Here is a 17,323-nt window from a genome sequence, read left to right as displayed (position 1 = left end):
CCCAGCACCCACATGACAGCTCATAGCCATCTGTAACTCCAGTTCCAGGGGATCCAATGCACTCTTCTGACTTCCACAGGCAGAGGGTATACACATGCTGCAATACATACATGCATGTATAATATTCATACACATACAATTAAAATAATGTATTTCTTTTCAAGCTCTTCACTTAGAGACGTTATGAGGCAGACATGGTAGCGCATCCCTTTAATCCCAGCACTCAAAAGACAGAAGCAGACAGATTCCTGTGAACTGAGACCAGCCTGGTCTACAATGAGTTCCAATACAGCCAAGGCCACACAGTGAGACCTGGACTCAAAATAATTACCCAAAAGAGGTGTATGGACTTAGTTAAAATCAGGGCAAGCTTGCAGCAAATGACCAAATACACACTTACATAAAACACTGTGATAATTAAGGCACTGTAAGTGTATACTTCTTTCCTTTCTTTTTTCTTTTTTTAAAATTTATTTATTAAGTACACAGTGTTTTGCCTGCCTGTGTGCCTGCATGCCAGAAGGGGGCACTAGATTTCAGCAGAGATGGTTGTAATCCACTACGTGGTTGCTGGGAATTGAACTCAGGACCTTTAGAGTAACAGGCAGTGTCCTTAACCTCTGAGCCATCTCTCTAGCCCCTTCTTCCCTTTCTCACTAGCACACTCAGGGATGTCTCAATTAGACGAGCAGAATACTCAGAGTGATGCCAATAAAGCGTAAGAGATTATTAGTCACTGCGTGAAAAGAGTGAGCATAATCTGATCTGAATGCCCGTGCCCCTCTAAAATTCAATCAAAATTTAATCCACAATTTAACAGTATTAAGAAGTTAATCCCAGCACTCGACAGGCAGAGGCAGGCTGCTGTGAGTTTGAGGCCAGCCTGACCTACAAAGAGAGCTCCAGGACAGCCAGGCTACACAGAGAAACCCTGCCTCAAAAAACAAAAAACAAAACAAAACAACAACAACAAAAAAAAAAAAAAAAAAAAAAGGAAAGAAAGAAAGAAGGAATGAATGAATTAAAGTAAGCAGAGAGCTGGAGAGATGGCCCAGAGGTTAAAAGCCCTGGCTGCTCTTTCAAAGGTCCCAAGTCCAATTCCCAGTAACCACATGGTGGCTCATGACCTCTGTAATGAAAATTGGTGCCTTATAATGGCAGACATGTGTACGTGAGGGCAGAATACTATATAAATAATAAATAAATCTTTTTTTTTTTTAAATAAATTAAGCAGAGAGCAAGCTCAAGATGACGTCTTCCAGTGCCATGGGACCTGGAGAACAAGTGTGAGACAGCCACTGCTCAATGCCATGCAGGCCTGGGTAGGCCGACCCTGCCCAAGATGACCCCAGACACCCAGAGGCCCTGGGCGCCACTAAGATGGGCAGGTAAGAGGTGGGAAATGAAGAGAATGAGAGCCAAAGGATGTGTGCACAGTTAAGGAGGCAGAACTGGAGACTCAAGACTCGGTAGAACAGCCCAATATGAGTGGCCAGTGATGCCACCTAAGGCCCCTGCACTCTGCCTAGGAAGCACAGTGTAAGTAGCCCTGCTGTGGTGGGGGCCGTTGAGCGGGCTCCAGGGGAACAGAGCAGGAGAGCTGGCTCTGCTCCTTGTGGGCACAGCACTAGATGGGCTAGCTTGGGCAGTGCTGGAGCGCTCGCTCTGGTAGTTCAGTTATGCAAGAGCTGGCGGGCTCACCAGCTCAAATATTACCCCGGCCCAGACCCAGGACTCTGAGTTGGCCCACCACCACATCTACCCCACTGATGAACTGCTGAAGCACATGAAGGGGCCGGTCCAACACACCCAAAGCTGCAGGATCTCCATGACACAGGGCAACAACAGGCTATCTGAGAGGAGACCCAGTGAGGACCCAGTATAGATAGTGTAACAGAGGCCAGAGGCCTTGAACCAGACCAGTGACTGGTTTGCAAGTGACATTTGCAAGTGAAGGTGTGAGGGCAGAAGGGGGTACTGCGGACACACTGTGACACAGCACAGCTTCCACAGGATCTGTCGTCTTTTCCTTTTGGGGAGGTTGCAAGAGTAGAGAGCAGTACAAGGGGAGAGGGAATGACTGAGATTGCAGTGCATGATGTGAAACTGACAAAGAATCAGTAAAAAGTTAAATATTTAAAAAGAAATAAAAAATAAAAATAAAAACAAAAGAAATAAAAAGAAATAAATTAAGCCTTTTGCCAGGTGTGGTAGCACAAACCTTTAATCCCAGCACCTGGAGGCAGAGACAAGCAGATCTCTGTGATTTCGAGGCCGGCCTGGTCTACAGTGAGTTCCAGGACAGCCTGGGCTATGTAGAAGAAAGTCCCTGCCTCAACCCACTCCCTCCACGCCACCCCTACCTTCCCCCCCCCCACACAAAGAAACTGAGCCTTTCAGTGTGTAATTAGGTTGTGAATGCTACTAGTGCCTTTAAAAAGCACTGGAAGGCGATATACTGGCCCTGTTTTGCTCTTCCATGATATAAAGGTAAGAAGGTGCCACCTCAGGCTGGAGAGATGGAGAAATGGTAAGTGACTGCCATATACAGGGGGAGGAGCTCCCCCTTAATCACAGACATAGGAGAGGGAGTAGGGGGAAAGCAGGAGGGAGGGAGGAATGGGAGGATACGAGGGATGGGAATGGGATAACAATTGAAATGTAATATGAATAAATTAATAAAATATTTTTAAAAATTAAATTAAAAAAGAGAATAAAATTCAAAAAAAAAAAAAAAAAAAAAGAGCATGGACTGCAGCAGGTGGTGGTGGTGCATGCCTTTAATCTCAGCACTCAGGAGGCAGAGGCAGGTGGATTGCTGTGAGTTCAAGGCCAGCCTGGTCTAAAAGTGAGTCCAGGACAGCCAAGGCTACACAGAGACACCCTGTCTTAAAAACAGAAAACAAAAACCAAAAACAAAACATTGACTGTTCTTTCAGGGGACCTGGGTTCAAAGTCTAGCACTCACATGGCAGCTCACAACTGTTTATAACTCCAAGTTCTGACATCCTCACACAGATATACATGAAGGCAAAACACCAATGCACATAAAACAAAAGAAAATAAACTCTTTTTCTAAAGGTGCCACCTGTAAGCAATAGGCCCTAACCAGACACCAAAAATCCTAGCACCTTAATCATAAGACTTTCCAACCTCTATAATTATGAGAAATAAATTCTTATAATTTATAGCTTCATCAGTTTCAGGTATTTTATTATGGCAGCACAAACAGACTGGGACAAAATATATAGCTTATATACACAAAACTACATGCAATCATAAAACTCAGCCTTGGGTAGGAAAACAGTGTATTTGGTAAAGTACTTGCCTTACAAGCACAAGGCCCCATGTAAAGCAGCTAGGTTTGGTGGCCCATGCTTGTCTTCTCAGCCCTGGGGAGGCATGGACAGGGTGACCACTGAGGTCAGCGGCCAGCAGCCTAGCCTACTTAGTAAGCTCCAAGGCAGCAAAGAGATCCTGTCTCAAAAGCAAAGGAGGGCTGTGTCTGAAAGGTGATGCCCCATCTCATCCTTCAAGATCCACATGCACCCACAAAGAATATGAGTATTAAGTCACACGTGTGCATCATCCATGCACCTCCCTGTACCACACAAATTTCAGCCTCATTGTATTATCATGCACTACAGCTTATTAACCAGAAATTATGCTAGAACTCAAAAGGTAACTATTATAAAAAGTACCACAATTAAAACTCCAAGGTCATGCATAGAAAATACTTGCATTACATACCTAAGAAGTCCAAGATAGTAAGATTTGTCTAAAATTTGCCTCTGGGGACCTAAAAAAATGTTTTTGATGTGAATATTAATATTCTGTTATAAATGACCAAAATAACAAATCCAAAGCACAGTCATCAGTACCCATCACAGTTCTTAGACCTTCCTCAGCACATCCTGCGCAGAGCCACTGAGAACCGGTACCTTAGAATCATGACACAGGGGGGCTGAGTCAGAACACAACGACGAGATGAAAGAGGCTGTCAGGAAACAAGACTCTCATCTGGAGAGCTGCCTCAGTGGTTAGGAGCACATTTGCTCTTCCAGGACCCAAGTTCAATTCCCAGCACCCACAATGGACCACTAATGACTGTTGGGAACGCCAACTCCAGGAAATCTGAAAGCCTCTTCTGGCGTCCATGATACTGCAATTATGTTTACTCACCCACACATAGATACATATACACATAATTAAAAAAAATAATAATAATACAGTATTTTAAAGAAGAAACTAGCCACTATAGGACAGACTTACTAGAAACTACACCTATGGAAGCCTAGAGCAGTGCAAAAGAACTTATTAAAAACTGTTATTTCATTACCATTAGATTGTATGATGTGTGCATGGGGAGCATGTGCCATAACACACATGTGGAGGCCAAAGACATAATAACTGACTCATTTCTGTATTATTAATAATAATTGAGCAAGTTTCTAAATAATCAATGTTTTTTTCTGTTTATTAAGCAATAAGGTACTATAAAAAATTAAGTCTTCTAAGGAGTATCATACTATTAAAGTACGGTGCTTAGGTCTGGCAGGACGGCTCAGTGGATGAAGTGCTTGCCACACAGGACTGACAACTGAATTTGATCCCAGGAACCTACCGTAGAAAAGAACCGACTCTAGGAAGTTGTCATCTGACTTACACACATGCACTGTGGCACACATGTGTCTCCCCCACCCCTGTCTGGCTCCTTCTTTCCCTCCCTCACTCCCTCCTTCTACACACACACACACACACACGCACACGCACACGCACACATGCACACATGCACACACACAGAGTAATTCTAAAATTAAATAATAAAAGTACAGTATTTAAAGGAAACTGGTTCCAAAACTGCAGTAGACTCAAAATTCAGGGATGCTCACGTCCCTGATAAGTTCTGCAGTGTTTTTTTCATATAATGTAAGTGCATTGCCTCGCACTACTCAAAACCAGCCAGATGCCTTACGATGTTGTTCTTATATTGTGGTTTATCTTAACATTAACTTTGCACCTCAGGAGTATCTTTAGCCCTCATAAATCATTAGTCACAAGAAAAATTAAAACTAAAAATTTTAATAGTGGTTTGGTGTATACAGGACCCTGATCAAATCCTGAAACAAGCACAGTGTCGTAGTGTTTGGAATATGATTAGTGGTAGGGCATGTACCTAGCACATACAAGGTCCCAGCTTCAGTCTCTGCTGCCATTCCAAAAAGCCAGAACTTGCAAAACCAGTTTAAGCCAAGTACAGTAACATTAACACTTGAGAGACTTGAGGTAGGCAGATTGGAGTTCAAGATCACCCTCAGTTGCATAGTGAGTGTAAGACCACTAACAGTCTCAAAAATAAATTAAAAAAATATATTATATTATTATGCTTTAGAGAGAAGCATGTCAGTCTTGTTTCCTTAATCATCATAATGGATAAAAGGCAGTAATATTTCTTAACTCCTAACAAATGTTTTAACAGCGTCATTTAGATTTATTACACTGAAGTTGAACTGTATGTGATGGGTGCATGCCATGGCACATACATGAAGGCCACAGCATCTCATTTCCAATCACAAACTTCAAATTTCTTCCAGCTGTAGCAAAATTCCATGATAAGAAAAATGAATACCAAAGTGTGTCATTCTGTTATTTAACAGCAATTTTAGAGCTGGACCTGGTGGCACCCGCCTATAATCCCAGCACTCAGGAGACAGAGACAGGCGGACTTTTGTGAGTCCGAGGCCAGCCTGGTGTACAAAATGAGTTCAGAACAGCCAGGGCTACACAGAGAAACCCTGTCTCAAAAAACCAAAAGACAGGGGGCTGGAGAGATGGCTCAGTGGTTAAGAGTGCTACCTGCTCTTCCAGAGGTCCTGAGTTCAATTCCCAGCAACCACATGGTGGCTCAAAACCATCTATAATGTGATCCGATGCCCTCTTCTATAGATAAAGTACTCATATGCAATAAAGAAATAAATTAAAAAAAAAAAAAACCAAAAGACAAAACAAAACAAAACAACAACAATAACAAATCCAACAATTTTATAAGTCAAAGAAGAAGAACTACATGCTACGTTTCTCATCTATTAAGATGCGCTGCAATAGTTTTCAAACGAAATATACACATCTTCCTAAAATAAATACCTTTCATCCCAGTTTTCATTCCACTCAAACCTTGCTGGGTCACAGGACGATCAGCAACTCTGATCTGAGAGGACAGAACTCCACCAGTCCCCAGGGGGCCGCCACGGGAACCTGGTCGTGCTGATGGTGGCGGCATCTAAACAGCAAGAAAGATCTCACCTTTATTAAATTAGGAAAATACAGTATATATCTACTAGCATAAGATTATAAAGAGAATTTTTCTAAGAATTGAAATTCTACACAATTTCTAAGTTCAAGGTCAGCTTGGACTACATAGCAAAAAAGCTTTTTTTTTTTTTTTTTTTCCCCCTAAGTAGGTCCAGTTAGATTAGAGTGCTTTCTTCCAAACCTTATGATCTAAGTTTGCCTTCTGGGATCCACACAGGAGAGAAATACCTCCCACAGGCTTGCCTCTGACTTTCTCATGGGCACCATGGCATGTGGCCCCATTTTTACCCAGATAAATAAATAAATAAATGTAAGAAAAAGTTAAAGTATCATTATTTCTACATAATGATATTATAGTTGATTTTCTCCTTTATAGAATCAGGTGTTCTAAGCGTTATTATAATGAGTATATATGTTCTTTAAAATTAGGAAAAAGAAAATTTTCATTTTGAAAAACAGTACTGTTACATAGTCAACACTGACAACTCCCTTCTTGTCACTGTATAGCACATAATGTCACAAGGAATTATAAGGCAATGTGAAGCTGCTGCAAATTCTCTCTGCATCTTATATTTTATCATTGTTTTAAAATTTTCCTTCTCAGCCAGGGGTGGTGGCACACACCTTTAATCCCAGCACTCGGGAGACAGAGGTAGGCGGATCGCTGTGAGTTTGAGGCCAGCCTGGTCTACAGAGTGAGTCCAGGACAGCTAAGACTACACAGAGAAACCCTGTCTCAAAAAACCTAAAACCAACCAAAACAAAAAAACAAACAAACAAACCAAAACAAAACAAAAAACCAGCTGACTGACTGGAATAGGAAGCAGCTCCCCAAATCAGCCACCGTTTGATTGTTTTACAGTGAGCATCACTCATTTCAAACCCACAGGCATCACACAGGTGAAGGACTGGCTAATACATTGTCAGATTACTTTTGCAAGTACTTAACAAGCACCAAAAGCATCAATTATTACAAAAAAAGAGAAAAAACATGTGAAGATTTCAAAAAATTTATTTCTACCTTAGGTTATAATGATATGAAACTATTACCTAAATCTCTAGAAAAATCATAAAAGTTCAAGAGAACGTGACTTTATCAATTATTCCCTCAAAAAGACAAAGTGCTGCTCTTTAAACACAAGACTCAGATTGTACTTCTGCCATCAGCCTATGACTGCAGTTTGAAGACCAGCATGATGTGCTTCTTCAGTTACTCAAAACCATACGTATGAATAACAAAAATACTATAGCAGGGAACAGGGTGGGTTTTCTCTCTTTCTTTTTTTGAGACAGTATTGTTATTGTCCCCGCCTGGCTGGGAGAAGATCTGCTCTTACCCCAGGCTGAGCTGGAACGATGGAGCCCAGGCTGGCTTTGAACCCACGGCTCTCCTGCCTCAGCCTCCAGAGTGCTGCATCTCAGGTACGCACCACCTTCTTAGCCCTCCATTTCATTTCTATCAACATGTAAGTGCATATTACAATGCTAAATTGTTATTACATTGCTTTTTAAATTGTGTATTACAACGAACAGTTTTCTTGAATATAATTGAAAATAGTTTTAATGAGCCGGGCTCAGTGCCACACACCTGTAATCCCAGCATACTAGGAGGCAAAGTCAGGCCAATCTCTGTGAGTTTGAGGCCACTCTGACTACAAGTCCAGGACAGCCCAGGCTATATTAGGAAGTTGAAGAGTCTCAGTCTGTCTGTCTGTCTGTCTGTGCCCACCCCCCCCCCTTCTCTCTGTCGGTTTTTCAAGGCAGGGTCACTCTGTGTAGCCATGGCTGTCCCGGAACTTGTTCTGTAGACCAGGCTGGACTGGAACTTCCAGAGATCTGCCTGCCTTTGCAAACCAACTGCTGAGATTAAAGGTGTGTGCCACCACTACCAGCTTTTGTCTTGCTTTTTAAAAAGTTATGAGCCATACATACAAAAAGTTACCAGTTTATCATTTCTTATCATTTTTATGGAATTTTCAATTTTTGTAAATTCAAATGTGAAAATTACAAATATTTTCAGGTACTTGGTTTTTCTATCAGCATTAGAAAGCCCTCAGACTTAGCAAGTTTATATTAGGTAATTATGTATGTTTTCCTCTACCAGTTATAAACTGTTTAAAATGTCAAGTTTCTATGTTCTTTATAAGGCTGACAGATGATACAAGAAGGGACAAAAATTTGCTTTAAGAATTATTAGATAGCCGGGCCTGGTGGTGTAGGCCTATAATTCCAGGACTCTGAGAGGCAGAGTCAGGTGGCTCTCGGTCATTTTGAGACCAGCCTGGTCTACAGGTCTACGAAGCAAATCCAGGACAGTCAAGGCTACATAGAGAAACTCTGTCTCAAAAAAAACCAAAAAACAAAAAACAAAAATTATTAGGTTTGGGGCATGGTCAAGAATATCCTGTGTTTTAAACTAATTTGAAATGCTACACTGCTAATAAAATTCTTACAAATGCTTGATTCTGCTTCTAGTCTATTTTATCTATTTTGATTCTGACCCTAACTCACAACACAATTTTAATTATAATAGCTTTGCTCTTGACTAATTTGTATAAGGCCCTGTGTTTGACCCCAGCACCACAAAACGTAAATTATAGCCTTAAAATATTTATGAGTATCAGTAAACGTAATTTCTTGATAATGGCCTTATTCTTCCACATAGCATTTCTACATCCTTCCAAAACATTTTCATACAATAATAGTGTTTAAAGAATAAAGGAAGGATAGAGCAGAATCAGTTCTCGCCCCCGACTTACTGCGCTTGCCACTCGGACACTCCCAGATGGGGGTCTTATTCCAGAAGGAGGTCTTCCTGTTAACCCTATGCCGCCCCGAGAAATAGGGCGAGGGGCTGAAGACTTGTGATTACTGGCCATTGTTCGCTTTAACCACTGTTTGGGAAAAAAAATAGTTCAATTCTCCTTTGAGGTCTCACACACCAAAATACTAGTATCTCATTATATTCTTCTTTTAAACATGCAACTCAAGATGTTTTTTTCTTGCAAACTGTCTTTCCCAGATACCACTGAAGGCTGAGTGAGCTTTTTTTTTTTTTTTTTAAATCAATACCCCATTTGGAATTATGGGATGTGGGCCAGTGAAGTGGCTCATTGGGGTAAAGCACTTGTCATGCAAGCCTGGTGACACGAGTTCAATCCCTGGAGCCCCGACAATGGTGGAAGAAGAAATCTGACCCCCACACGCACACTGTAGCATGAGCATCTCCCACCACGCACACACACGCGCACACACACGCGCACACACACGCGCACACACACGCGCACACATACACACACCATGAACTTACACATACAATAATAGTAAATAGTTACAATATGTAAATAAATGAAAAATAAAGGAATCATTTATTATAATATTCCTCCCTTAATATCCCATATCTGCAAAGGCAAGTCACTCTTAATTTTTTCTTGGTAGATACAATCCTTGCTCACATTTCATCTGTTCCTATCAATCTCATTGAAAACTTGATTTCCTAGTGATCTGAGAACATGAGAACATAAATAAACCGCATCACCTTCACAGCATACAAACCACACTAGTGCATGCTGCTCTCAAAAGTCATCCCTCCCACATTCAAGATTAAAGTCTTCTTTAAGACTTTACAAAGTAGCTCTACAAAGTAGCCTATTTCCACCACCTCCTAGACTTCTAGTACTCCATTTAAATATGCTCTCGTCAATATTACAGGGATATAACTGTCGTCCCTGACGGGCATGCACTCTATAGAAGATGGTCGGTGCGTCACTTGCCTGTTCTAGCTCTCCGTTCAGTCTCCCCCTCCTCCACTTGGCAGTGTATGGCGGCATTCCACACAGTGCCACCACAGTCTCATGTTCTTTCTCTCTGATCTCTCCTTGGACCATTACACCCACCGTCGGGGTTTTAGCAAATAGTAAGCTAAAGACTCACAACTTTGCATCTTAACTTCTCCACTGACATGTGATCTGATTTTTTTCAAGACAAATATGTATAAAGTTAATGAAAATGTATCATTTCCCCCAAATCTGTCCTTCCTCTTTGTCTTACCTCCTACTCATAAAGCCAGAAAATTAATCCTTGGTCTCTTCTCCCCTCCCCTCCTCTCCCCTCCCCTCCTCTCCCCTCCCCTCCTCTCCTCTCCCCTCCCCTCCTCTCCTCTCCCCTCCCCTCCTCTCCTCCCCCCCCCCCAATTTCCTATAGACTACAGATTTAATTCCTTCAATGGTTACCACACAGTCTCTCTGTTTTTACCATACTGGCATCCAGTTTAGGGCCTCACTCATTCAGACGGGTTGTTACCTCACTCTCTTAATGAGTCTCCTTGCCTAATACACATCTTACACACTGGCTTTTCATGGAATCCCCCGTGACTACTCTAAACACTCCACCTGCTGAGGGTTTAGTGGGCTGTTGTATATACTACCATATACCCTGCCTCCGACTCTGTCCCAGGAACTATCACGGTAACTGAATGATTGTGCTTAAACAACCCTGTCCCTTGGGAACAAGAGCTGGCTGGTATCTTTAATCTTCAGCATGTGTCTCAGCGGCAAGCAGAACTATGCTTCTGTATCTCTTAATATCCTCCTATACAGAGAGCATTCCCAATTACAAACATTTAAAGCTGTGTGAGGTGGCACACAACTTTAATCCCAGCACTCATGGAGGCAGAGGCAGGAGGATCAACGTATCTGGTCTACAAAGCAAGTCCGAGACAGAGGAGGCTACACAGAGAAACTCTGTCTTGGAAACAAACAAACAAAAAACCATGCATTTACTAAATTTGGGCTCTGGAAGGTAGGTCAGTGGTAAAGAAAGCACTATCAGATCAACCAACCTCCAACACTACTACGGGGGAAAAAAGTCGTCTTAAGAAAAAAAAAAAAAGATAAATATCTGAGAAGCTGTATTTAACTTGACTTAAAAATTTAAAAACACAACATGTTACGACAGCGTATGCCTGTGATGGAAGAAGAGAGGGAAGAGAAGGAGGGGAGGAGTTACTATGACTCCAAACAAGCCCGCCATTGAGCTCAAGTGCCTTGCTCCATACTTCAAGCTCCACACTTTTTTTCTTTGCATCACACGTGATCTGTCATTATACACAGTTTTTAGTTCCAGCTGAAATAAGAATTCACAAATTCATGTCTACAATTCTATCATTCACACCGGGCACCAATTCTGAATGTTCACTTTTTTACTGAAAATTTCTATCAAAGCATCCACACCATTAGAATCTTTCTATTCCAAGTACCGCCGTGCCCCTACTTCCCCATAGTCTCAGACTATACTGAACCATCAACAGCATTTTTGCAAAGAGAGGTCTTATAGTCAAAACATTTTCTCGATGGGCTGTGGTAGCTCATGCCTTTAATCCCAGCACTTGGGAGGCAGACACAGTCAGATCTAGAGGCCAGTCTGGTCTACAAATTGAGTAGGGCAGGGCCACACAGAGAAACCCTGTCTCAACAAACAAAATCATTTTCTCAAAAGTAGTAAAAATATCCAGTCATTCTAGCACAGTTAGTCACTGTTACTCTAGCTTTCCTGTTAACTGAGAAAATGTACACTATAAAGAAAAAAAAAAACATTTTTTTAAACCACTGCTTTACTGTAGTGGAAAATGCCTAACTTATGTTAGTCCCACAAGAGAAATGAGAGGTGGGCACTTGTGACAAATATACCTCTATCTCTAAGGTTCCCCCCACATTCACACCATCGTGGTGGGGAGGGCAGTATTCACACAATCTGATTCCATAAGGATTAAGAACATAAATCCTACCTGTGACAGTAACCACTACATAACCATGGCACACAATCCCTTTGAGACGTGTCTCTAAAACAAAAGTGTGGCCACAAGTCCATATTTTGTAAAGCTGTTGTGAAGTTTAGTTATTACTTGGAAAACAAGTTTCTTCTTGCTATTACTAGTTACCCTACCTGAACCAATCATTCTGACTCATGTTGAGCGAAAATTTGCTAAGTCCCTTCTGCTACAACCAGCTGTTAACTCCTTCAGAGCAGTGACTTGTCTGAGGTGTCTGTATCCTTGCCCGGATTGGAGCTTTCACTTAGTCCAGGCGGAGTGTGGAACTTCCCAGGCCTAGCCTCGGACCCAAAGTTACAGAACAGCCAGGAAGCCACGAATTCGAGTTCGTTTTGCTTGGAGCGAGTCAGGGTCGCCACAGAACGATAGCCCTGGCAGAGAGAAGACACGGAAGCTGAGATTTCTCACCTTGCCCGGTGCGAAGCGTGTGTGGGGCCTCTAGAGCCCTGAGACACGGACCTCTTTCCGAGGAGACTACGCGAGCATCAGCCCCGCGCCTCGCCACTCCCTTGCACACAGCCTGGGCACCAGGCCTCAGAGACCCAAGCGACTCTGCGTATCCTAGCAACGGCCACCGCGCAGAAAACGCCCCTTCTGATTGGCTGGTGCTAGCCCACAGATTTCGGGTACCTAAAGCTGGGCCAAAGGAGGGGGGGGGCGGGATAAGGAGAAAGTCTCGCGAGATTTGAGCACACTCCTATATTCCCCCTTCCCCCCCCCCCCCGCCCCATCCCTTTTCCCCCTCATTCCATACCTTATCGAAAGGAATCCTTAATCTTTCCTTCACCAGAGCTTTTGGTTTGGTTTTTAATTTATTTCTTTATTATGTTTGGTTTTTAATTTCTTTATTATGGACGCAGTATTCTCCCACGGTGTATGCCTGCATGCCAGAAGGCACCAGATCTTATAGATGCGCCACCACGTGGTTGCTGGGAATTGAAATTAAACTAAGGAACTTTTGCAAGAACAGCCAGTGTGCTCTTAACCTCTGAGCCATCTCTCAAGCCCCCTTGTTGTTTTTTCTTTTCTTTTCTTAACCTAAGTTTATGAGAAAGGCTGTGTAATCGAATTTAGTGTCCTTAAAAGAATGTGTTTTAAAACAAGGCCTCAGGTTTAGGGCAGCTGGCCTCTAAATCACTATGTAGTAGCCCAGGATGACAAGTATCTCACTGGAATTGTTTGTGGTGGGATCTTTTTATTTGTCTTGGTAACTAAATGTTTGATAAATTTCTTCATTTCTCCAGGCCAACTCCTCTATAGGAAATGAGAGTGACTGACTGCACGGCTGTCCCGGTCATCCGTAATGGCAGGATGCTTTTATTACTTGCTACCTTCAATAACCCGATGCTCACACCAGGAATGTGAACGTGAGCCATAAGCAATACTTCAGGGGTCTAGTCAAGCAAGGATTCCAGCCCCGGCAACTGTATCTCGGTTTTAAGATTAAAGGGTTAGTAATAGCAAGCTGCGATATCTTTATCAAGAAACTTAGTCTGTTCTGGAACCTCCTTAATGATTTTTTTTTTTTTTTTTTTTTTTAACTTTAGATGGAGATTATGTAGGCCCTTCCTGTCCTGGGAACTCATTGTGTAGACCAGGCTGGTTAAATAGATCCTTCTTTCTCTCCCAAGTGCTGGGGTGAAAGACTTGGATCACCAGACTCAATTTCTTTGCTTTTTAAAAAAACTTACTTATGTGCAGTGGTTGGTGTTTTGCCTGCATGTTTGTCTGTGTGAAGGTGTCAGATCTTGGAGTTACAGACAGTTGTAAACTGTCATGTGGGTGCTGGGAATTGAACCAGGGTCCTCTGAAAGAGCAGTCAGTGCTCTTAACTGCTGAGCCATCTCTCCAGCCCCATACCTAGTTTCTTTCTTTCTTTCTTTCTTTTCTTTTCTTTTTCGACACAGGTTTCTCTGTGTAACAGTCCTGGCTGTCCTAGACTCCCTTTGTAGAACAGGCTGGCCTTGAACTCACAGAGATCTACCTGCCTCTGCCTCCCGAGTGCTGGGATTAAAGGTGTGCACCACCATGTCTGGCTATCTTTTTGTATCTTTATTCCTTAGTATGTAAGTATTAAATTGGTATATTATTGAATTTGATTGACTTTAAAAATTGTTTCAGTTGATGACTTGAGTTTCAAAAAAAATGCCAAATTTATTTTGACTTGAATGAGGACAGAATTTTTAGGAGGGCTCTGAATATATTTCTACCATTTTGTTTAATATGTTTATGCAAAGTGTTATTCTCAGTATTAATGATTATAAAATAAAAATACTGATCAACTCCGAAAAACACTGAAATTAAAGGTATTGTACTTTGTTAGGTCTCCAGCACCATTATCCAGTGACTCAAATGCCAAGAACTCTATTCTACTCCAGGGCATCTGACTCCCTCTTCTGTACTGCACTGGTACTTCTTCATGTGCACCTAAACACACAAACACACACACACACACACACACACACTCTCTCTCTCTCTCTCTCTCTCCCAAGCAAATCTTAACACATAATTCATTTGAGCAGTATCTGTAACCTTTCTTTTTTAAAAAATTTATTATGTATACAATGCTCTGCCTGCATGTCTGCCTGCACACCAGAAGAGGGCATAAGATCACATTATAGATGGTTGTGAGCCACCATGTGGTGCTGGGAATTGAACTCATGATCTCTGGAAGAGCAGACTGTGCTCTTAACCTCTGAGCCACCTCTCAGCCCATTGTAACCTGCTTAATCTTTACGGCCCCTCTATTGGGACCTACATCACTTCCTAGCATGATAGTAGCTCCTCCGTTCATACCAGCTCTTAGGATATCAGAAGCCATTTTGACTCCAATTCTCCGTTTTTATTAAAAGGCCCTATGTGCCTGAAACAGAAAGGTTCAATGTTTGCTGCTTGGAATAAAACAATAGATGATAAGTGCATGTTCTTCTTGGGTTAAATATAGATGTATGTTCTATTAGAGTTAAGACTGCAGCATCCTGCTATGCTCCTGACTCACAGGAAAGCCCCCCAAGAGTTCTCCGACCCTAAATCCTAGCCAATCAGCTAGCTACCCGGACACTGTGCTCAGCACAATCAAATCTTGCGTTTAGCTAATCAAAATAATGTCATGCTGCCCTCCCCCTTGCTTCCCAGCTGGTTACCTGGTTTTTACCTGGATATGGTTTTTCTGATAAAAAACCTGCCTTAGAAGTAGATCAACATCTGATTCCGGAGTTCTGACCGTGGCCCTGACTGGTCAGCTCGTTCAATGTCACAGTCTCAATTTGCAGGCTATGGGCCTGACCAGTCAATTCTTGTTCAGTGTTCAAATAAATGTCCATCAAATCTGAGTCTGGTGTCCGAGTGGTCAGCATTCGGCTATTCCTGAACCCTAACATCAGGGCAATGTCGGGGTCCTTGTAAGCTCTGCCGATGACGGGAAAATAGTCAACAAGAAAGGAGGAAAACTCAGCTCAGCTTTACTTAGTGAGGCTGGATCAAACTTCCAGAGGGTCTGATTTCAGGAGACTCACTGTAACCATTTTTGGTTGGTTGGTTTTTGGTTTTTGAAAACAGTTTTCTCTGTGTAGCTTTGGCTGTTCTGGACTTGCTTTACACATTAGACTGGCCTAGAACTCACAGCGATCTGGCTGCCCCTGCCTCCCTCCTGAGTGCTGGGATTAAAGGTGTGTGCCACCACTGTCCAGCCTGCCTCCCTCCCGCTGCCCCTCTCTCTCTGTCTCCCCAACTCCTCTCTCTCTCTTCCCCCTTTGCCCCCCCCCCTCCCACCTCTCTACCTGTATCTTGTTAGCTATTTCATTTTTGACACAGAGCCCAGGCTGATCTTGGACCTGCTATATGGCTTCCTGCCTCTGACCCCGGACTCCTGGGATCACCAGCCTGCATTACTATGCCCAGTTTTGGTTTTGCCATGTTAATTTTTAAGATCCTAAATACTGAACTTGATGGAGTAGAAGTTCTTCTCCTCCCCAACAATATGGACATTTATTCAGGATATATGGTTAATGCAAAGTTAAAAAGTGTTCAAAGCTAACATGTTCTTGCATATATATTTATAAACAGTCTTTGGGAAGCACAGAAGAAAGCAGTGATAATCTTGCCTCCCCAGAAGAAAACTGAGTGCTAAGGCCTGAAAAGTTGTACACTATCTTTCTGAGGTTTTGAATTTTAGTGCAAACAATGGATTATTATGTTTCAGTGTCAAATAAAATAAAAAGCATGATTAGTTTTCACATTTGCTAAATGAATTAAGCAATTATCTAGACAGTGTTTCCAAAGCCTATGAAAAGATAGGAGTTCCTCAATGTTTAACAAGAAAAGGCTGTCAGTGTCAGGAAGATGTCTTTGTTCTCTCTCAGCACCAGCTTGAAAGCAGCTATTATCTAATGCAACACCATGTAAAGGAATGTGCAGCTGCGGTTGGTTTTAAAGCTCTTTATTATTCTGCATTGCTGGTCAGTACAACACAATTAAGAAGCTGTATAGGTCAGATGCACCCCACACCATAGAAAACAGACTTCAGCCTGGGCCTGTGCTGAGCGGCTCCATTTTATAAGACAGCAATTTGCTTCATTTTGAGAGCACCTGCTGAGGCAGAATGACTCCCTGTCTTATCTGTGCAAGTGAACAATCACCATCTGCCCAGTGCAAACTACACGGCAGAGACCGATCATGTAATCAAGTAAAACACTGAGGGTTTCTTAAGCAAATCAGGAACACAAATGGGCCTGGGTTTTTACTTGATTACATGATCAGTACTCCATTTATATAACCCAATTAAAGGGATGCCTCCCTGTTAGTGTCATATAAAAGGAGTGTAGTGGTACTCAGTAACATGTCTTTACACTGACTGCATGCATCCTGGGATCAATAGCCAATGAACTCCTAGCTCAGTTCCAGAGCCTCTGCTCAGCAAGGGCCCCTAGCCTGACATTGCCTCCTAGGCATCACCCCAGTGCTGAGGACCAGCTCTGCACACCTGGGAATACTCTATAGTTGGTTAGTTAATATCTTACGCAGTCACCTGAAGTGATTCTCTTAGTTCTCTGTTCATAAGTTCAGCGAGGGCTTTGTGAAATCCATAGCCTCTTTAACTCTTTAGATGCCATGGAATGTTTTAAAGTGTTATGTGTGCTTTGAGTACATAGTATTGAAATAAAAGAATGTGTAATTGTCAGT

The 17,323-nt window shown here is 42.3% G+C and overlaps 1 protein-coding gene across 1 annotated transcript in view; it reads right to left on the bottom strand.

Annotated features, from left to right (window-relative positions):
- The window catches only part of Ift74 (intraflagellar transport 74), an 86,755-nt gene extending 77,549 nt beyond the window's left edge, over positions 1–9,206 (bottom strand). Inside the window, exons 1-3 of the mRNA XM_051164294.1 lie at positions 9,072–9,206; positions 6,145–6,280; positions 3,751–3,799 (exon numbers count right to left, since the gene is read on the bottom strand). Coding sequence (XP_051020251.1) covers positions 3,751–3,799; positions 6,145–6,280; positions 9,072–9,191 — 305 coding nt within the window. The 5' untranslated portion in view covers positions 9,192–9,206. The remainder of the gene's footprint in view (positions 1–3,750; positions 3,800–6,144; positions 6,281–9,071) is intronic.
- Positions 9,207–17,323: the final 8,117 nt, after the last annotated feature.

Source organism: Acomys russatus, chromosome 2 (genome assembly GCF_903995435.1).
Source record: "Acomys russatus chromosome 2, mAcoRus1.1, whole genome shotgun sequence".
In the NCBI taxonomy this organism is placed as follows: Eukaryota; Metazoa; Chordata; class Mammalia; order Rodentia; family Muridae; genus Acomys; species Acomys russatus.
The sequence above is the reverse complement of the archived record's forward strand: the minus strand, read 5'-3'. Positions and strand labels throughout refer to the sequence as shown.